At 40.2% G+C, this 22,387-nt stretch overlaps 1 protein-coding gene across 2 annotated transcripts in view; it reads right to left on the bottom strand.

The window, feature by feature from the left end:
* MEGF10 (multiple EGF like domains 10) overlaps positions 1 to 22,387 on the bottom strand; it is a 138,299-nt gene that overhangs the window by 37,153 nt on the left and 78,759 nt on the right. For both annotated transcript variants that reach the window (XM_048503647.1, XM_048503646.1), the window contains exons 7-12: positions 19,336 to 19,456; positions 17,594 to 17,730; positions 15,591 to 15,803; positions 8,323 to 8,497; positions 6,938 to 7,058; positions 1,611 to 1,774 (exon numbers count right to left, since the gene is read on the bottom strand). In XM_048503647.1, the coding sequence (XP_048359604.1) occupies positions 1,611 to 1,774; positions 6,938 to 7,058; positions 8,323 to 8,497; positions 15,591 to 15,803; positions 17,594 to 17,730; positions 19,336 to 19,456 (931 nt within the window). The remainder of the gene's footprint in view (positions 1 to 1,610; positions 1,775 to 6,937; positions 7,059 to 8,322; positions 8,498 to 15,590; positions 15,804 to 17,593; positions 17,731 to 19,335; positions 19,457 to 22,387) is intronic.

Below are 22,387 nucleotides of genomic sequence, written 5' to 3'. Positions count from 1 at the left end.
TCACAGGGTCCTTTCTAGGTCATAGTCACTTTACTCAATGATTAGATATCATATGGCAATAGATCATTGCCTCACACACAGGGTTACCACTTTGTGTGACATCATTTTAGAGCGGACAGTTGGAGGTTTTTTTCACATATACAGTTATATATCATCAAATGATGAAGACCAATAATTATCCATGCATAGAATAAATGTATCCTGATAAAACCCTAATGCAAGTCTGTGCAACTGGAAGCCCATCAAGCAGAATGTAATCCAAAAGCCACATATTGTAGAATCAGCCAGTTCCTTCAAATCCATACCATGCCTTTATCATTCAAAAATGCAGCCATAAACAGCATTAAAAACAACAAAGTTATTCAACTCATATTAGCTGTCCTATTCTAAGGTAACATAGTAATTTTGCCTTTAAGAAGAAGAGTTTGGATTCATATTCCACCTTTCTCTCCTGTAATGAGTCTCAAACTTTAAAAACTCTTTTCCTTCCTCTCCCCACAACAGACACCTTGTGAGATAAGTGGGGCTATGAGAGTTCTGAGAGAACTGTGGTTAGCCCAAGGTCACCCAGCAGACTTAAAATGGAGAAGTGAGGAAACAAATCCACTTCACCAGATTAGAGTCTGCTGCTCTTACTCATTACACCACACTGGCTCTTTAGTGAAAACTCTTTTTTAAAAAATCCTCCTATATAGTTTCAGTTTCCATATAGGTGGGCATGCTGTTTATCCACATACAATTTTCAAATAATACAAATGAAGTATTTGTTAATGGCAACAAATATTTACTAATTCAAACATTTAGCTATATTAACATAGAAATTATTCATGCATTTTATAATACAATATTTACACAGAAGTTTTGGCCTAAGAAACTTTAGGTCAAAATGCAGAATGCTTCCTACCCTGTTTCCCCAAAATTAAGACATCCCCTGAAAATAAGACATAGTAGAGGTTTTGCTGAAGTTCTAAATATAAGACATAGCAAAGTTTTTGTTTGGAAGCATGCCCGGTGAACAGAACACCAGGAAAAAAAAAAAATAAGTCCATGAAAATACAGCCATAGGTGCATGCTTCAAGTAAAAAAATAATATAAGACACTGTCTTATTTCCGGGGAAACACGGAATGTAGAAGACCACAGAGTAACGCACTCTCTTTCTCTCTCATGCACACAAACACTCACACTCAGACTTTGGTCTACAAACTTAGTTTCGGCATCCAAGACCACTATTAAAATTTTATTCCTATTAAAATTGAAATTCAACCATCATTTACACATTCAAGGAAAAAATAATCACAGTATTATAGCCTGAAATGTAAGCCAAATAAGATATATTGGCAACTGCTTAACATTCACAGCTCAAGGATTAACTAACTGAGAATATAATCAGATTTGAGAAGAAAATCCCTCAACTATATTCTGAATTTTTTTTTACAAACACTAAGTAGTGTATTATCAAATACATGTGACTCCACATATTGTGATGTTGGTGTTATAAACGTGTTATAAACGTTTCTGAAGCTTCACTCAAACAATGTATCATTCAAAGGGGAATGCAAATATTTTCTTAAACAACATCATGGCCTCATTAAGTGGATTGTTTAGTTACCTGACAATGGTGTTCACATTTTTCTCCTCTCCATCCTGGAGCACAAGTACATGTCCCATCCAGAGTGTTGCAAGCTCCTCTATTAAGGCACTGGCAAGTTAAATTACAACCAAGACCCCATGTTCCACTAGGACAGCTGATAGAGCAATCTACTCCATGCCAACCTATCGCAATAAAAACAAAATGTCTGCTTTCAGTGAAGAGATACAATTTTGAAATCCCTTTTGGATGAAAAAAAGCGGAGCAGGCACGTTTAGTTAAGTTTACAGAGACTGCAAGTTAGCACTGATATTCACATTATTCTAAGTGCAGCTATGGGAAATATTTAAATTATACAACAAGATGTCATTCAACTTTCATTCTGAATTCTAAATTCCAGTAGCTGTCAGGTAACTAGCCCTTTTTTATGGTGAGGTAGCCAGAGGTTCAAAAGGATCTATCCTCAAAGAAGAGCAGCTGCTCTTTTTAAAATTTAACTAAGGTTAAGCAGCCTACTCCCTATTCCAGTGGTGGCGAACCTTTAAGAACATAAGAACATAAGAACAAGCCAGCTGGATCAGACCAGAGTCCATCTAGTCCAGCTCTCTGCTACTCGCAGTGGCCCACCAGGTGCCTTTGGGAGCTCACATGTAGGATGTGTTCCGCAATGGCCTTCAAGGCTGTTGCTCCCCGATCACCTGGTCTGTTAAGGCATTTTGCAATCTCAGATCAAAGAGGATCAAGATTGGTAGCCATAACCCAACTTCTCCTCCATAAATCTGTCCAAGCCCCTTTTAAAGCTATCCAGGTTAGTTGCCATCACCGCCGCCTGTGGTAGCATATTCCAAACACCAATCACACGCTTTTTGAAGAAGTGTTTCCTTTTATTAGTCCTAATTCTTCCCCCCAGCATTTTCAGTGAATGCCCCCTGGTTCTAGTATTGTGAGAAAGAGAGAAAAATTTCTCTCTGTCAACATTTTCTACCCCATGCATAATTTTGTAGACTTCAATCATATCCCCCCTCAGCTGCCTCCTCTCCAAAACTAAAGAGTCCCAAACGCTGCAGCCTCTCCTCATAGGGAAGGTGCTCCAGTCCCTCAATCATCCTTGCTCGCCCTTCTCTGCACTTTTTCTATCTCCTCAATATCCTTTTTAGAGATGCCATGCTTACCAGAACTGGACACAGTACTCCAAGTGCGGTCGCACCACTGCTTTGTATATAAGGGCATGACAATCTTTGCAGTTTTATTATCACCTCCTTTTCTAATGATCCCCAGCATAGAGTTTGCCTTTTTCACAGCTGCCATGCATTGAGTTGACATTCCCATGGAACTATCAACTAAGACGCCTAAATCCCTTTCCTGGTCTGTGACTGATAGCACTGGACCCCTGTAGCTTGCATATGTGAAGTTTGGATTTTTTGCCCCTATGTGCATCACTTTACATTTTGCTACATTGAACTGCATTTTCCATTTCTGAGCCCACTCACCTAATTTATCAAGGTCCGCTTGGAGCTCTCGGCAACTCTTTGTGGTTCTCACCACCCTACATAATTTGGTATCATCTGCAAACTTGGCCACCACGCTACCCACCCCTACTTCCAGGTCATTTATGAATAGATTAAAGAGCACTGGTCCCAAAACGGATCCTTGGGGGACACCACTCCCGACATCTCTCCATTGTGAGAACTTCCCATTTACACCCACTCTTTGTTTCCTGTTTCTCAACCAGTTTTTAATCCATAGGAGGACTTCCCCTCTTATTCCTTCATTGCTGAGTTTTCTCAACAGTCTCTGGTGAGGAACTTTGTCAAAAGCCTTTTGGAAATCCAAGTAGACAATGTCCACCGGTTCACCCCTGTCCACATGCCTGTTTACACCCTCAAAGAATGGCCAATTGGCTATGTTGGCAGGGGTTGATGGGAATTGTAGTCCATAACATCTGGAGTGCCAAAGGTTCGCCACCACTGCCCTATTCCATTTTTGTTCTCAATCAACCTTAGAATGGTTTGAGTATTTAGCCAGGCTTTGGATACATCATGAGTAGGTGATAAGCTAGTGAAGATTTGAAGTAGTCCAAACGCTTTAGTTAATTTGAAACAAGCATTGCTCAAATTTTTTTTGAAGAACAAAGTTTATTTGTGGCTCAAGGAAATCCAGGTATGATAAAGAGATCCCTGACTGGATCTCTAACTTGAAAAGATAAAGTCTGGATATGATCAGAATAGAGGGGCAATGAATATATTTAACCCTTTTCTCTTGTACCACTCCCAGGACCTGAGATTCACCCCCTGCCTCCAAAGTTCCTTTTGGCCTCTGGAAAGAAACCAATAATTACAGTGAAGTCAATCGAATTAAGAACATTTTCCATCCAAAGAAAACAAAGAATGAGACATTTGAAAATCTGTCAAAACAAGAGACTCTCAGAAGAGTAATCTACTGTAAAACCTTTTTATCCTACTCTTCCTCCTATGATGCCAGGGCAGAGTATATAATTTTCTCCTTCAATTTTACCCTCAAAACACCCCTGTGAGATAAGTTAGCCTAGGCGAGAGAGGAGGGCAGCTCAACGGGGGGAGGGGGGAGCACTATGGGTGAGGCCTTATTTAGTTCACTTGGACTCAAAGTTACAAGGGTGCTTGGCTTCAGGACAGATCAACAAACCAACAAACTAATGCTAGTATATTAAGTAGAACATTTGTAAAAACACAGATAATGCAGATGGGAAGTGGAAATAGGAAGGAACATGTGTAATAGAAAGGGTATGAGTACGGTGGATACCATAGGGGTGTGTATTTGCATTGACAACAAGTTCAGGAAAAGCTTTTTCACATAAAGTCAATTCAGTCAGGTCTTACTTTAAAAGGAAAGTCTGCCCTGTTACCACTTGGGAAAAAAAATGGGAAAATCATGAATAGAGCCCAAACCAATTTGGGGATGCATCAAAAAACATGCAAAACATTTAAAAAGCTGTGATTTCATAGAGCAATAAATCCAGCAAAAACTACAACATACATAATAGCCCTCAGTCATGAATACTGATTAAAAAGTTTGGGATAAAATTAAACCTAGATCTGCTGCAACCAAATAGAAGCCTTCAGGGTTTGACTGGGAGGTCCAATTTTAATAGCACCTATCCCACATAGTTTTTGTCCATGCAAAACTCCCAGTATAACTTTTTTGCTTCCTTTCCCACAAATAGAGGAGCTAGTTGGATCCAACCCATACTATAGAAGACACTTCATTTTAAAATTTAACAGAATGTGAGCTGCAGTCACCTGTGATCATCAACACAAACTCTACCGTTGGCACTCTCAGAGGTTAAAGGTCATAGTCCCAGACTAGGTCCCTCCCACATCCCCATACCATTATATGCAGATGATGCGGTTTGTTGTCCCGCTCTAGAATTGGACTATCCCGCCTAATGCTTGTGCGATCTACTGCAATGCTTGTGCGATCTACTGCAAGACTAATCAATTAAAGATCAATTTTGAGAAATCTTGAAATCTATATATAATCTATAATTTATTTGCCAAAAATTTAAAAATTTTCAAGTGGAAAATACAAGATAATCCAATTGAACAGGTAAAGCAATTTAAATATCTCAGGATAACATTCGGTCATAATCTCGTATGGTCTACCCAACGGAAAGTGGCCCTCGATATGGCCTCAGTCAACTCAAATGCAGTACTGTGCTTCTTCTACAGCAGGGGAAACCAGTATATTCTGGACGCTTTGAAAGTTTTTAATGCCAAAATAGAATCTCAACTGCTATATGGGGCCCCCATTTGGATTAAATTGGTAAATTACTCTTTAAATTCAATCACTCTAAATTTCTACACAAAATCATGGGGCTGCCACGTTGTGTGCCCTATGCAGCATTGTGTTTAGAAACTGGAAAATCAACCTCAGAAACAAAAGCTTGGTTGAGAACTTTTAGGTTCTGGTTATGTGTCCATTTTCAACAGGACCCTTCAAGCTATTTATATCTAATGATAACAGAATCCAAATTTTCCAACTAGATCCCATTAATTACAAACAAAATTGAGGAAATTGGCATTTCTATTGAATCCTTGGGTATGTTGTCCTATGCTGAAGCCTTTAATAGTCTGAAAGAAAGATTACTAGAAACAGAATCTCAAAACCTATTTGCAGCGGCATCCAAAAGATGTTCACCCCTTAGCTCCTCGATACCATTTAAACAGGGATGAACAGCAGATTATATATGCATAATGCTGAACCCTAGCCTAAGGAGAGTTATATCATTGGCTAGGTTCAGTATTCTGCCTTCACCACTGCTATATGGTAGATTTTAAAAAAACAGAGGGTGCGAAGAGATTCTGCTCCTATAACTCTAATAAACTGGAAACTTTCGCCCATTCCCTCTTCTATTGCACTAAATATGAGGGAATTAGGGGAAAATATGCAAATGCTCTTTCCTTGAACTGTGACAGGATTCCAGATACTTAAAAGATCTTATACTTGCTAAATAACCCTGATCTTGTAGTTTGTGAATTAGTGGCCAAGTTTTTACTAGAAATTATACACTGTAAAGGATAGCTGTTTTTTTTTAACTTTGCTGTGTCACTGTTATTAAGAGATTCTATGTTATCATCCTCTTTGGGGATTGTTTTAAATCTGTTTTTTTTCCTGTATTTTACCTGTATCATCTTATATGCCAATAAAGGCTTGGTGCTATAAAAAACCAACACAAACTGAGTTTCTAATTTTATATTTTGTTTACGGCTAGAAGAAAGTAACTGTGCTGAATCTAATTAATATGTCATTCAAAACACACATGTTGTGATGAACCTGTCTCATGAGTCGGTTCTGAGCTTCCAACTACAAAATTAGATGCTTCAGCTACAAAAAGTATGTGGTTGAAGCATAACATCATGTACTTTCACAACAAAATTTTAAATATAGTGATCATTAAAGTGACAGCAGTTTTATCTAATGTTCCCATTGGCTTATATGTGAAGCTAAACATTTGGAAATTTATGAACTAAAAGTATTCCATTTCCCTAGCAATATGTGATTGTAACTACTCCAAGGAAGTCAGTGGACTGTTCTTAGAATGGCTGTATTTTATTCCTGTTTCCTTTTTGCAATCTCATGCCTCAGTTGCTGCAGTGTAATTAGATCAAGTTTCTGCATTTTTGAGAAGCACTGAATTAAGAGCTGAGATGACAAAGTAAGAAGTCTTGTCTCACTGTATAAACAGTCAGTAGAACTGGTGCACTAATGTCTGACAAGTCATTAATGTAACTTATGGCTACCCCTTGCCTCTTTAAAAACTTTGGTTCTGAAAGAACCCCAAAGAATAAGTCATATATTATTTAGCTTACCTGCTTTGCAAGTACAAGCACCATCCACTGGGGAACAGAGAGCCTCATTTTTGCAGGTACATGTAGAAGAACATTTTAATCCATATGTTCCAAGAGGGCATGGAATAGAACAGTCAGAACCCTAAAACATGTTGGGAGAGAAATAAACAAAAGTATAGAATTGAGGGAAGAAGAATGGTTTCATTTGGTCTTGTTTCCTTTTTGTTTTCAAGGAAAAGTCTGAATTAATTATATAGTTAAAATAGAACAGCTGTCTAAGGTGGCCGTCTTATACCCACTCATCTGGAAGTAAGCCCTAGAGATTACTATGGAACTTTCTTTTGAGTAGACATGCACAGGATTGTGCTACCATTGTTGTGTTTCTCCTATGTGATTACATGATCTGTTGAGTGGTTATTTGATGTATTCACTGTAGAAAAAGAGATTATCTTCCTGCAGGAAAAATGTTTTATCCTTTTTATTTTCTCTAAGGGAGTCTCTTAGCATTATCTAGACCATTTGAGAATTACAATTGTTGCTAATATTTTCTCCTGACACAACATAAGTTGGATATAGTCAATATATGCATCAAAACTCCCATATTATAATTTATTTTATATCAGTTGCTATGAGGGATCACATACCTTCCAATAATAAGAGTTTGGATTTATACCCCCCCCCCCTTTCTCTCCTATAGGAGACTCAAAGGGGCTTACAATCTCCTTGCCTTTCCCCCCTCACAACAAACACCCTGTGAGGTGGGTGGGGCTGAGAGAGATCTGAAAAACTGTGACTAGCCCAAGGTCACCCAGCTGGCATGTGTGGTAGTGCACAGGCTAATCTGAATTCCCCAGCTAAGCCTTCACAGATCAAACAGCAGAGCAGGGAATTAAACCCGGCTCCTCCAGATTAGAATGTACCTGCTCTTAACTACTATGCCACTGCTTCATTTTGCTTCTACTCTAAACAGAGGCAATTTAAAGTGATGGACTAGACCATGTAATTTTAATTTAAATAGAAACAATTGGCCAAGAAAAATTGCATAAAAGTATAATTCAGCAGACCTTTTAACAATAAACAGCATTACCCCAAGGGGGAAAAAACTGTTTATTAATAGTGAGTGCGTTTCAACTCTATCACTTTAATCCCTAGATCAGTACTACATCTGCTGTTCTTCATGTTTTTATTGCAGTATAGTCAATATTCATACCTCACTGGAAGTTTTCCATTCTCCTTTGCTGGATATGTGATTCCAGCAGATCCATTTAACCTCTAGATATGACCTTAAAACTGTTTCCTTAATTAAATTACCTGATTACATTTTTAGTAGTATTAGTACAAGACGGCTACTCTGGGTCTGACTGATAACATTACTGGAAGAGTTAAAGAGGATCCGAATTATTTACCTTAAAACCTGGAGCACAGTTACATTTTCCAATCACACTATCACAGTCAGCACCATTTTGGCAACTGCAGATTTGCCGACAAGATTCACCATAGAATCCCGGAGAACATGTCTCATTACAGTACAATCCAGACCAGCCTGGGTTGCAGGAGCATTCTCCAGACATGGGGTGACAGCTGCCATGAAAAAATGAAAGGAATAAAACATTTGGAGCTAAATATGATACCAAGAAGCCAAGGCAGCAAAGCAATATTATAGACATGTATATAAGGATTTTGCATAGAAGACTTTTTGGAAAAATCTTTATTTTGGGATTAAGGTGTATAGGAGCAAACACTGCATTTTCCCATTACTAATGAAATAATTCAGAAACTTGAATTCCATTTCCTGAATGATTTGTCCTCTTTCTGTATTATGGAAAGTTACTGATCATACAGGAATTTAAAATTAATATGGTTATTACCATGTTTTGGGGAACTCTGAAACTTTAAAATTTGAAGCAAAATGTCATCCTACTGTGCTTTAAATAGGCAAATAGTCTTGCATTTATGACTCATTACAGCAGAATTTCAAACAAAAAATATACCTCTGACTATAATTGAGTTCAAGTTCATAATATATTGTGAAATATATATTCCTTTTTGAAACATTCTTGAATTTCTCTGTTAATTGATATAGTGTTTTGAAATCTACATGCTCTCTATTTAAAACTGCTTTAAAACCGAAACTGCGTTTTTTTCTCCTAGAAATGAGGCAAATCACTTTCACAGGAAAGACGCCAAGGCACTTTACCACCTTAGCAAATGTGGATAGCCTGCAGGATTTCATACCTGGTGACAGACCAGCTGCCTCTACCTGAAAACAGCAGCTCCATTCAATGGCCAGCCACACAGCTGTTGTCTTGTAACAAATGGACATCATCAGCTGTGCTAAGATATATTGCCCCAGAAAGTGGTCACAATAGGGTGCTCTGTTGTGCTCTGGCAGACAAAGCACTCAGCTTAACTCTCACCAAAGGGAAGCCTTAATATCCAGATCAATTATGTTTACAATAGGCAGCCTGTTTAAAAATGGACTCTGATCACTGATTGAAGTCATACCCCCTGTGGCATTCTAGAAAAAGTGAATGCAAGACTGGACACATTAAATGAACTATGGCACAAGACTGCCTTCCTTTCTTGTCTTTTTTTAAAAAAATACTCTGTGAGAGACTCCCTTCTCATTCACGTCAACTTCATTTTCTCAAAGTCTATTATTACTGAATCACAGGCACATACAAAAACACATTCCCTTCCCTTACAATATTGACAAGATTTTAAAATGCATAGATTAGTGCATTCACACATATTTTAATATGGGAGAAGCAAGAACATTAGGGAATTTCTCTATGTGGTTGGTCCTTGATTGAAACTCTTGAAATATTTAGGGACAGACCAAAAGAGGGACAAATATATTTACAACTGCTCTACTATAATTCAAAGAATTAAACTCATATTAAGACTGTTCTCAAGTACTCAAACGGTTATTTCTAGATGTAATTCTTTTTCACTGTGGCTATCCTTAGATTTTCAGCTACTGAATTAGAAATTCCTTAATGGTAACAGTTCACTGAAGAGTATCTATATAAGACTGAATAATTTGTGTAGCCACATGGCATAGCAGTCAAGCTTCACTGGCTAAAAGGGCATTTTAAAATCCTTAAGCAGAGTTATCTTCTTCTCAATCCACTGAAGTCAGGGGCTTAGAAGGGTATAGGACTGCACAGTTAAAGGCATCCAAATCCTGGCAGATGTGCACCTACCACCTCTTGGTATCACTTGATTAAATGTAATCATGACAACGTGCTTTGTGTGCTGATATGTGGAGTCTCGCTTGCCCCAAAAACATAAACACAATTCTCTTTGGAGTAAAATTGGGCCGCAGTCCTTTTTATTAACACAATATAGGAAGCTGGGCGAGCATAGGGGGCACATCCTAGCAGGTGGGCAGCACCCTTGCTGAACCTGGCCCTGTCCCCAATCCATATTGGGGTAATTGGGACAGAAAGTTACTAGGTGCCACCTGAGTGCATGCCCGTTATGTGACACCCCTTCCTGCTGGGGGTAGTGGGCTCCCTAGCAGAACCTCCATGACTTGCGTTATCGAGCCCACCCCACCCCAGACCTCTTATTGAGGTCCCCAACCAAGGGGAGGTCTGGCACGCAAGCTCAACCTCCCCAGAAAGGATGTGCTCCTGTGCCCATACCCGCCAAGGCTGTGACGAAAAGCATTTAACAAACATTATGAACCCAATTAAAACCATTTAACCAAAGGGAAGGGCTGCCTTGAAAGAGGCCTGAGCACCCTATGCGCCGCCTTTTATAGGTGTGCACACCCCCTTTCGGGAATGTGACGAGGGCTCCCGTCATGAGATCAGAACCTGCCGGGCCCCGTCATATGCTCCATTCCCAAGCGCGTGCATGCTTGGGAGCTGGGGCTTGCTTCTCCCTGTCTCCTGCCGCATTGGCAGCCCCAGGTAAGCCCTGGGCTGCATTATATAACAAACCTCATTATATAACAAACCTCATCTTCTTTCAGGAAGGCTTGGACCCATAATATTTCCATAAGATGTTCTCTGTGATTTGTAGATGACTATTATATTTAATAGCCTCGTTCCTCCGGGATAGGGGTCAGCAGGTGTGGCGTGGGGACCAGGCTTTCCGAAGGTGCCCACTTGATTGCGGTGTGCTCCAGGGGGCCTTATTATCCCCACTCTTGTTTAACTTCGACATGCGACCCCTTGTTCAGCTGGTGTGGAGTTTTGGGCTGGTCTGCCATCAATATGCAGATGACACCCAGCTCATTCTGATGATGGAGGGGGGGGGCGACCTCGGCCCCTGCGGCTCTGAGCATTGTTTGGAGGGGGTTGCTGGTTGATTGAAGCAGAGCAGGTTAAAACTAAATCCATCGAAGACGGAGGTCCTTTGGCTGGGCCGGGGTGGGGGACACGGGGATTTTCAGCTGCTGGTATTGGAGGGGGTCTTTAACCCCTACCTCCCTGGCCTGCAGCCTGGGGGTCTGTCTGGATTCCTCCCTTTCCATGGAGAACCAGGTGGCCCATGTCACCCAGGTTGCTTTTTACCACCTTCGTCAGGCCCGACGGCTGGCCCCCTATCTCTCCCAGGCCGACCTGGCCACTGTGATCCATGCAATGGTCACCTCCAGGCTTCACTATTGTAACTCGCTCTACGCGGGCCTTCCCTTACGGTTGATCCGGAAATTGAAACTGGTCCAGAATGCGGCGGCACGGCTGTTGGTGGGTGGCTCATTCAGAGAGCATATCACCCCCATTCTGCACCGCCTACACTGGCTTCCAGTGGAATTCCGGGTCACTTTTAAGGTGTTGGTGTTAACCTTTAAGGCCCTTCACGGCTTGGGACCCTCATACCTTCGTGACCATCTCACCCCATATGTCCCGGGTAGGCCTCTGTGATCGGCAGAGGCAAATTTACTGGTGGCCCCCAGCCCCTCCATGATGCGGCTGGCCTCTACCCGAGCCAGGGCTTTTACGGCCCTGGCCCCTGCCTGGTGGAACACTCTTCCCCCAGCTGTCCAGGCCCTGCGGGATCTTGGTGAATTCCGCAGGGCCTGTAAAACAGTTTTGTTCCACCAGGCCTTTGGTGAGGCCAGCCACGGATTCCCCCTCTAGGATGCCCTTGTGCTGCGTGCCACACCATCATTGGCACGCCTGATATACTATCTAATCAGCACTGTCCCCTCCCGGCCTTGGGATCGGGAGCCATATAATATTGCTGCTGCTGTGTTTTTATGGTTATAGATTTGTAAACTGTTTTAAATTAACTTAGTTATTATGTGTAACATGTTGTTTTTAGCCTGCTGTGTTTAATGTTATTATGTATTGTTGTTGCAGGCCTGCTGTACGCCACCCAGAGCCCTTCGGGGATGGGCGGTTAAAAACTAATATATATATAAATAAATAAATAAATCTAGGATGTTGTATTTATGGAGAGATTACAGTGAGGGAATTTACCTCACTACAATGTTGAAATCAGTATGACATCCTTTGCCTTTTTTAGGAAGAGGATAGGTACCACATGACTGAATTTGAGTTCCATTTGAAAAATGATTCTTTGCAATATGTGCAATGAGACTCCTTCCCACTAAATTAGGCTAAATGAGGCACTTGTTTCTTTCAGTTCTGTCACTGGCAGACTGAGGGACAGCACCTACTCTTTGTACAAAATGAAGGATGAATGGATGCATGAGGGCAGCAAACTTTCTCCCTATTTTGCAGGATTCTCCCCATCTTTGGGGGTTGAAACAAAAAGTCAGCTTTTGGCATACATGAACATTTGTTTAAAATTTCAGAGTGCCTTCTTGCTTGTGGGTGGCCCCGTTTTTCCAGTTTTAGTGACCGGCAAGTGCTATTTCATTATCAGAATGTGCCATAGAAACATTGTCCAGTGTTGTAATGATACATGTCTTATGCTACCAAGATGGGGAAAAATAATACTAATCCCTTTCTCAGAGCAATGGAAACACAAATGCAGTTGAATTGAAGTGCTGCCCCAAATATTTTGCACCCTTGTTCTCCTGCCACAATGAGTATGAAGATGCGGCACCTGCACTTATAATGATTGACACCCAAATTACTATTCTGTAATTTGTAATTAAATATAGGAAGCAGAAAGACTTTGGAAGCTTTCAATGGTTCTTCTGTAGTTAGATTAATTAGGAAAGAACAGCTAAAACTGATATTAAGGAATGCTGCACATACTTCCCTCTTTAAATTAACATTTTACAGGAATATGATCCTATATTTCAGATATTCTCAATATGCAGTAAGGCAAACAAAGTAGTATTTCACACTCCTATCCTTCTCTTTACTTCCCCATGTCCCATAGAGTTCCCCATCAGATTAGGAAAGAAAAGGTTTAACAGGAGCACCTTCAGAAGCTAAATGCAGAGCAGAGCTTCCCTTCCTTGTTCTGCCTCTCCTCTTTGAAGTAACCCCCAGACCAGATTTCCAGTGAAGGTACACAGGTAAACAGCTTCCCAGACATGTTGCTGTTTTAGCCACCAGCAATTCCACTGATTGGTGTTTTCCCCATATCAACTACCACAGGATATCCTCTGATTCTAGCTTATACTTAATAGTAAGAATTGTCACAACTTGGTGGGTATCTGATGAGTCTTCCCCTCTCCTATCTGGAGAGCATTGGATGCAAACAAAGGAACTAAAGGGCTTAGGCCCTAGAATGCTAAACAAACTGGCTGAAATTAAGACTGAATATATAATAATAATTTCTGAGATAAATACAATGTACATAAGACGATCCCTGTTGTGTCAGACCAATGGTCCATCTAGTACAATGTCACAGTGGCCAACTCATCCTCCCAGAGGACCAACATCAGGGTTTCCCTTGACATTACCTTCTAACACTGGCATTCAGAATGTTTCTTAGATGTAGATAAGAAAAAAAACCCAGTGGCTCAATTGCTTCTTGGAGAACATCTGTGGCTGTTTGTGAGCCATGTACAATGTCATTTCTGGCAAAGCTTGGACTGTATTGATTTCAATATTTATGTAGGTTCAGACTGGAATATTGATTTCAATATTTACGTAGGTTCAGACTGGAATAGGTAGTCCTTAAAGTATCCTTGTCCCAGGCGATTTAGCTTTAAATATCAGGAATCAGATCCAGAAATAATCAGCCAGTCAATGAATCAATGCAGAATTGTATGCATATAACTGGAAAAATACTGAAGAAGAGACATTTATCCTTCACCAGTTCCACTGGCTTTTATGGGGCAGTGAAAAAGGGTTCACTAACTATAAAACCATGGTTTACAATAGAGATTCACACATTGTAACTCCAGTGACAGCTGATCATATGGTTGTACACTCTGATCTTTTTGGTACAAATGATTACTGAATCATTGGTAGAAAAGTGAAAAAGAGGAGGAATAGCTGAATCAACAATTTCCATTAAAAAGATGTTAATAAAAAAAACACGGTGAATACGATTTAATGTCCAAGGATGTCTAAAATATATTGCTTTCATTTTGCTTTCTCTCTGTTCTAAACTGTTTACTGTTATACACTAACCTATGAAGTAAAAATATGCTAAACCGACTCTATTTGTCACGTATGGGGGATATATTGTCACGTATAGGGGATATATTGAAAACATATTTAAAAATATGGTTCTGTTTACACCTGAGCATCTGCAATTTGATTTGATCACAAGTTACCAATGATAAAAATGAAGAAACAGCTGTGTTAAACACGAATCAAACATAATATTTGTAATATCAGAAATGCTATATTATGCAAGGCAATACACTCTTGTCATTACAAAACATTGATCGCAAACTTTAAATAACTTTATTAGATGTCATAAAAATCTCAACTCTTTTTAATAGCAACAAAGTTCAAGAGATTGATAAAACTGTGGCTTCATCATATATTTAATTGTGAATGTGGATCCTGCGAACAGAAAAACCCAGAGAATAATGGAGGATGAGTGGGAGGATAAAATGGCTGGAGAGATTGAGTAACTACAGGGAGGAGTCGATAAAAGCCGGGGCAGAGAAATAAAGACAATTGCAACATGATTGCATGCTTAATGAATACTAGCTTGGAAACAGATAGGGGAAAAAAACGTTGTAAAGGTGCTCGGGGAAACAATGGCAGAAAAATGAAGGGAAACGTTCCAGGAACCAAATAAAGGAAAAACATGCAGAATTATTTTTTTTAAATGTAGCATCTGGCAGCAAAATACAATGTAAACAACTAGTGTGGAAAAAGCATATGCCTTGTAGCAGCTACTACAATTGCTATCTGAGAATTTGAAGTGACTGACATAATTTTAGCTTCATCAAAATTCATCTTAGGGCCTTTCCCCACTCTCGTCGTTCCCCTCTATGCCGCGCGCTGCTCTCAGCGTGCAGCATCCCAAGCACACGCCTGGCCATCCCCACGACCCCGCGCTCTGCGCGGGGCCATCAAAAGGCGCCGTTAAGAAGAGCGCCTGGGATGCTGCGCGCTGAGGGGTGCGACAGCAGCAGCTTCAGGGCGGCTGCGCTGTCGCCGCCCCTCTCAGTGGGGAGTGCCGAGGGACCCCGCGCTACTCTCCTGGCCAGCGGGGAAAAAAAAACGGTATAAGTGGGGAAAGGCCCTCTGTCTCTTGCTCCCCACTTTGCTTAACTGTTGCTTAACTTGTAAATGAATTCATACCAATAAAGTCAAAAGTTCTAGAACTTTACCTGAGAGTATTTGGCAAATGACAGGGACACTTTTTATCACATTTGAAACCGTAAACACCTTCGGTGCACAGCCTTATTTCACAACGTTCTCCAGTGTATCCTGGCTCACAGAGACATACACCACTAATGTGATAGCACTTTCCACCATTCATACATTGGCACGTCTCTGCACACTGTACTCCAAAAGTTCCAACTGGACATTCATCTTGGCACCTGTGGGAAGTTAAAAATAATTACATTTATGTAATTTTTTAAAAAACATTTATCCTGGAAATTCCATTTTGAATATGTGTTTCAAAAATGTCACTGCTTGCATACCTTTCTATCACCATAATATTCACCGTTATTTCCTGACCTCCCAACATTTTTGCCCATTGAATGATGAGCCCTTTGGTTGGAACAATAATGTAGAGGGCCTGTCACAATGGTGGCACTACATAAATTGTTAGGTTATAGAAGTTTAAGAACATAAGAACTAGCCTGCTGGATCAGACCAGAGTCCATCTAGTCCAGCACAAGTTTGATGTCTGTCAATATTCTCTGTTCAAGTGCAAGTGGTTTGAAGACTACAAATGGTACCATCCTTTAATTATCAGAACACCCTACAATCAAAATCAGAATCTTCTAGTAGCATGGCTTGTGGCCATTTTGTCACTTGAAAATGTAATGGAAAGGAGCTCTTCATCTCCCTATGCTCTGGGTCCTGGCAGGATTGGGTCCACACAACATTGTAAGTAATATTTATTTTATTCAATGACCAATATACACACAACATTGTGAAAATTTTCTTTTTTAAAAAACGCTGACACCTTTCATCTCTTCCAGAAATTCAATTTCCATTTTTTCCAAGTCCCTCACTCTTTCACTTAATTTGTGGGTGCTTGATCTTCTAATTAAGCCTGGAGATCAAGCAAAAAAAAAGCTACTGTGCAGTCACTAAACAGTTCGTGAGGCATTTGTGATGCTTGCCAGGCCAGTCAAATAATCCCAACTCACCATAGTTGCTTCCCATTGAATCAGGTAAGTTTGCCTGACAGCCAGCCTAGTCTTGGGTGTAGGGGGGTTTGAAGGGACTTGGGGGAACTGGCATGGGCTTGCACTGATGCAGGTGCCCACCTCAACAGCACAAGTGGCAAATGCACCAGTGGAGGGGGCAAAGAGGGCGGTGGGCAGGCACTGCACAGTTCAGCAGCACCTGAAGTGGACTGATGTCTCAGAGCTATTCTGGCCTAGACCTGGCCATCAGCATAGCTAGGGGTGGGCTAGGGATCTTCCCGGGGTGGAGCTGACTGACATCAGCTTCCCCTGGGCTTTCATCCTCCTGATTTTTCCCCTTGGTCACCCTAGATCCTCATGATTTTTCCCCTTGGCCACCCCCAAATCACCATCACATCACAGCTCATGCCCCTGGTCACATGTCTGAACATAGCAAACATGCATCCCACACTCAGTGGCCTTGCAGTGGTGCAAAAACCTGCTTAAAAACATGGATCCTTTGGGATCCTCATGATTTTTGCACCAAGTCACCCCTAAATCACCATCACATCACAGCCTGAGCCCTTAGCCACATGTCTGAATACAACAATCAAGTTTAGTATAAATCATGTTTTTCCTCTTCAAAATATACGTAGGTGGTTACTTAGGAAGAAACAAAACCGGAAGCACATGAAGCAATTCTAAAATGACTGCTGACTTTTGCAGATGTTTTGTGAGCTGTTTAACCATCTTTTCATTTGAATGCTTTTATTCCCTTTTTATTTTCATTGTAGTGGAAAAAATACAAATGTCATTTCATTCAGAATATAAAAAATAGAAATTTGTTCAATATACGACATGTGCCATATTTTAAAAGTTTGTATTCTCTAGTTGTCTTTTTCAAGGAAATTGAGAATTAAACTGCTTAACTGTCTGAATACATTTTCTGGGTTTTTATAAATTATCACTTCTATCTTTCTTCATTCTCCGTTTTGATTATGGTTCAGTTTGAAGAAGTTACTTCTTACCGTTCTCCTGTGTAACCTGGACTACAGTGACACTGGCCTGTTGCTGAGTCACAAGTACCTCCGTTGTGACACTGGCATTCTTGGGAGCAGTTTCTTCCATAACGGCTTTCTGGACATGGCTGACCACAGACTGTGCCCTGTTTGGAAACAGAACTTCAATGATATTATACATGGAAATGCAGCTGCAGGGAGGAAAGATGAAGTGGATTTAATGAACGAGATTAGTAGGCTGTTATAGTAAACAGTATCTTTAAAATGCCATGTATTTTTTAGCTTGCAACATAATATATATATTGCCATAAGTGTTAGGCTGTTAATTTGCTGGAATGTTTCAGCTCATGAAATGACTTCATCTTTCATCTCCGAGCATCAGTAAACATTTGGCTATTTAAATCTAACTCGTCCTTGTTTGTCTACCCAAGTCAGTACAAGAAAACATTTAAGGATCAAAAACTAAACATTATATTGTCATATAGTTATAAATGTATGCTTCATGTTTGTTTTAAAATCCGGTTGAATATTAGGTTGTGATTCTTACTCAAACCTTATGTTCAAATCCTTTTACTTAAAATAAAATAATTCCAAAAAGTGGAAACAAAGAATGCCAACTTTGTGAATGGCAGCCTTGAAGGTTAGGGTTTAACTACACAATAGGACTGATATGTGTGGAGTCATGGGTGTGCCACCAAACTCACAGTCAGACATACATTAGGGAACTCACCTTAGAAAAAACTTGTTTGCTCAGTGCAGTGAGTGAGATCTGTAAGAGAAGAAGCTTCCAGCAGTCTCTTTCACTCCACCTTCACCAGCAGAAAAGCAGCAGGGTGGGAGACAACTTTTGCCTCTTCTTCTGCTCCACATGCCCTAGAAAGGACTAACCTCCAGGTAAAGCCTATGGATCCTCCAGAATTTCAACTATCTCCAGGCTGCAAAGCGAGCCTTCCTCCTTCACAGAACCAAACATTTTTTTAAGGTGAGTTCTCCTGATGTATATCTGATTGAGAGTCCGGCTGCATACCTGTCATCCCACATGCGTGGGCATATTGTCTAATTACTCTCTTGGACTGCACCTCAGGTAGGGCCAGACAGCTAAGGATGGCAAGTAACCAGCTACAGACCCATGGCGGATATTTAGAAATTTTCTATCCTAATTCCCTTCTACTCTAAATTCTTACACTCCCTAAGATATCTCTTAATAATTCCCTTCATATATCAAATATCAAATGGAAATCAAAGAGATATTTGCTGCTTCCTAATTTTGGAAAAATTCTCTTCATGTGGAACCCAACCAATTATCAGCTGTTCTCTGAATCCAATAAAGCACTGGCTATGAGTTTGTGAAACACTTTTCAGTTTAAAATGTAAAGCTGTAAATATTTTTGTAACTGAATACAATTTAGATCAGATGTTTATGGCAGTAAAAAATAATAGAAATTCAAATAAATAAATACCAAACTAAGTATTTGTGAGACTTTCAGTATTTCTGTGTGCGATAGGACATGCAAGGTTTCCCCCTACTCCCCAATTCACCATAAGGCTTTTTAGGCACCTTGTCATTAGAGGATATCAAATAATATATGTTTTTGTAAACATTTGGATTTGAAAATCCCTTGTGATGATATAAGACACTAACACACATCTTAGTCTTATTTTTTGCTCAATGACTGGCTGTTATTCCAATTATATTTTTTTCCAGAAGCCCACAATGGCAAAATTTATACTATTTTAAAAGCTTTATTTACCATCCATCCAGGAGGACAGGCACATTCCCCAGTTATATGGTGACATACTCCTCCATTCTGGCATGGACATCTTTCTTCACACTGTGGCCCATGCTTACCAGGAGGACAAAGATCCTCACAGCTAAAAAAAAAAGGTGTATGTTAAATATGATGCTTAATTATGAAAACCTCTGATTTGTGTTGAATATGCTACAGAATTTTTCAGCCAAAGCATGTAAAATAATATCCAAAATAATATCCAAAAGCAATATCCAAAATTATACAAATACAGATATTTAACAAATCTGTAATAATAGAGGGAACATATCAAGATAATTTAGTTAAGCTGTGCTTCTTTTGTTACTTACAATGTAAAATACATTTACAAAGTTCCTGGTAAGTTGGTCCCTGTTAGCAATTCAATGACAGATGTTTCTGGCCTAATCTAATTTATATCCTAGTCTCTGGTTATAAGGGGAAAAGTATGTAATTTGTATTTATTGAATTAACTAGGCTTTTAATTCCACTTCTTTATTTGCAGATTTTTGCAGAAACTGCACCCTGCTTTAAGAAAAAAAATTAAAGACCTGTCAGTATAGAGATTGCATGCTGTTTCAATTTGTGTAACAGGACTGTCTGGCTTTCCAGTGCTTTACCTTTTATATTTCAGTACATATATAGCCAAATGAAGAATTTACATTTGAGGAAATCTTATTTTTGTTCTTTAGGTGAGCCCCCCAATCAACTTTTCTACTTACTCCTGAGATAAATCTAATTTTTACTGCAGACATTTTCCCTAGTAAAAGCTTAGTTTTTAAAGTCTTCACAACTTGTTTGTAGCAGGGACATGAATATCAGTCAACATTGTTTTTAAAACATGCCAGTTGAGCTCCAACAAGTCTAGCCCTGCTTTCTTTCAAGGCTGTAATAACCCGGCAAGCACATGGCCCAGCACAAAGGAGGGCGAGCCCCTTTAAAGTCTCAGCTCGCCCCTCCTTTCTTCCGGTGATGCTAGCCCATTCCTAGTTTGGCTCCATTTCTCCTTCCGCCCTTACTGTGGGGGCATCAGCTGGTCCCGCTTCTCCCCACCCCGAGCAGCAACCGCGTCTTGTGGTGATTCACAGATGTCTTTATGGCCCCATCCGGGGTGGGGGGGTAGCAAAAGCACTTGAGGAGAGCACCATGGCCTTGCACCAGTGCATTTGCCCTCTTTGCCATATAAGGGGCAGCCCCGCTGGTGAAGGGAGCAAATGCACCAGTATGCTCAGAGGTTGGGGCACTGCAAAGCAATGCTGATGGCCAATCAAATGCCAACACTGAGGTGGGCAGGCTAGGGCATTCCCAGGAATGGAGCCAATGTTATTCAGCTTCAGCCCAGGGTTTAGGGTTGAGAGTGCGGTGCCTAAGCCCTTAAGTCCATTTAGTCCTATGGAGGGCTTTCTGGCAGTGGGAATTTTTTTTTTAGTTTTCCCTGCCTCTCCACCCCACCAGAAAGCCCTCTGGAGGTGGTGTGGTGGCATGGCAGCAGCACTGTCCCCAGCCACCTCAAGCTTTGGATGGGGCTGCCCATCCCAACAGACAGAAAAAATAAATATAATTTAGCAGTCGATGCATAATAAAATGGAGATCACTGATATTCATCTAAATTTTGGACTAACAAGGGCTCTTCTAGCTTGCTCTCTGAACACATATTTGACTTATGCTGTCCTGCTAAAAAGCCAGGGTTATTTTTTAAAAAAATGTTTTGATACACAATCCATTTTCTGATTAAGAGGCTACCATTAGGATAGAATATAGTTCCCAATTGGCAAAAGTGTCAGACAAGGAAGTATTTTATCTCCCTTTCTCTTCAATATATATGCAGAATATACTATAAAGAAAGATGAATTAGATTTAGATGAAGGTGGAGTGAAAATGTGTGGAAGGAAAGTTAACAATCTGAAATATGGAGATGGCACCACATAACTGGCAGAAAAAAATACAAGACTTGAAACAACTACTGATGAAGTTTAAAGCAGAAAGTGCTGAAGCTGGATTACAGCTGAACATCAGGAAGACCAAAATAACAACTACTGGGCAGTTATACAACTTTAAGGCTGACAGTGAAGAAACTGAAATTGTTCAATTCCTTAGTTCCATCATCAAGCAAAAGGGAGATTGTCACTGTTTGTTCATTGCAGTCTTAGACCACTATAAAAACATCCAATCAGGAAGTTTAAAGGGAGAAGGAGATTGAAACTGGCAATGGCAGCCACAAGGAACCTAGAAAAGATCCTTAAGTATAAGGATGTGTCTCTGGCAACCAAAACGAAGATAATTCATGCCACAGAATTCCCCATTACGTCGTATGGGTATGAGAATTGAACAGCAAAGGAAACTAACAGGAAGAAATTTGATTCATTTGAGATGGAGTGTTGGAGGAAAGTTTTATGAATACCATGGACTGCCAAAAAGACAAAGTGTGTTCTAGATCAAATGAAGCTTAAACTCTCCTTAGAAGCTTTAGTGACCAAACTGAAACTGTTGTACTTTGGTCACATTATAAGAAGGCAAGAATCGTTGCAAAAGGCAATAACACTAGAAAAAGTTGAAGGCAGCAGAACAGGAAGATCCAACATGAGATGGACTGACTCAATAAAGGAAGCCATGAGCCTCAGTCTGCCAGACCCAAGCCAGGATGTTAACAATAGGATGTTTAGGAGGTTATTAATTTATAGTCACCATAAGTCAGCAGTGATTTAAATGCATTTAAATGCATTTACATATACACACTCCTGTGTTAACCATAAGACCTTACAGCACAGATTTGTCGATTACTGTACTTTTATTCTTTCTATGCACATGAATAAGGCTGTTCATGTACTATCTATTGGGAGAAAAATGGTTTTTGAAACCTGAAATCCCCCCCCCCCCCCCCGATTAAAAATGTTTTAAGTAAAAAACTATTATCTGTTTTGTAATGCAAATATTAGCCATGACCCAAAGGGTATTAGCATAAAGAATAATGTATTACTATTTATATGCTTCTCCCTCTATGAAACTCAGGACATATACCTGATCCTCTCACCAATTA

This window comes from Sphaerodactylus townsendi, linkage group LG07 (genome assembly GCF_021028975.2).
Source record: "Sphaerodactylus townsendi isolate TG3544 linkage group LG07, MPM_Stown_v2.3, whole genome shotgun sequence".
NCBI classification, from domain to species: Eukaryota; Metazoa; Chordata; class Lepidosauria; order Squamata; family Sphaerodactylidae; genus Sphaerodactylus; species Sphaerodactylus townsendi.
The sequence above is the reverse complement of the archived record's forward strand: the minus strand, read 5'-3'. Positions and strand labels throughout refer to the sequence as shown.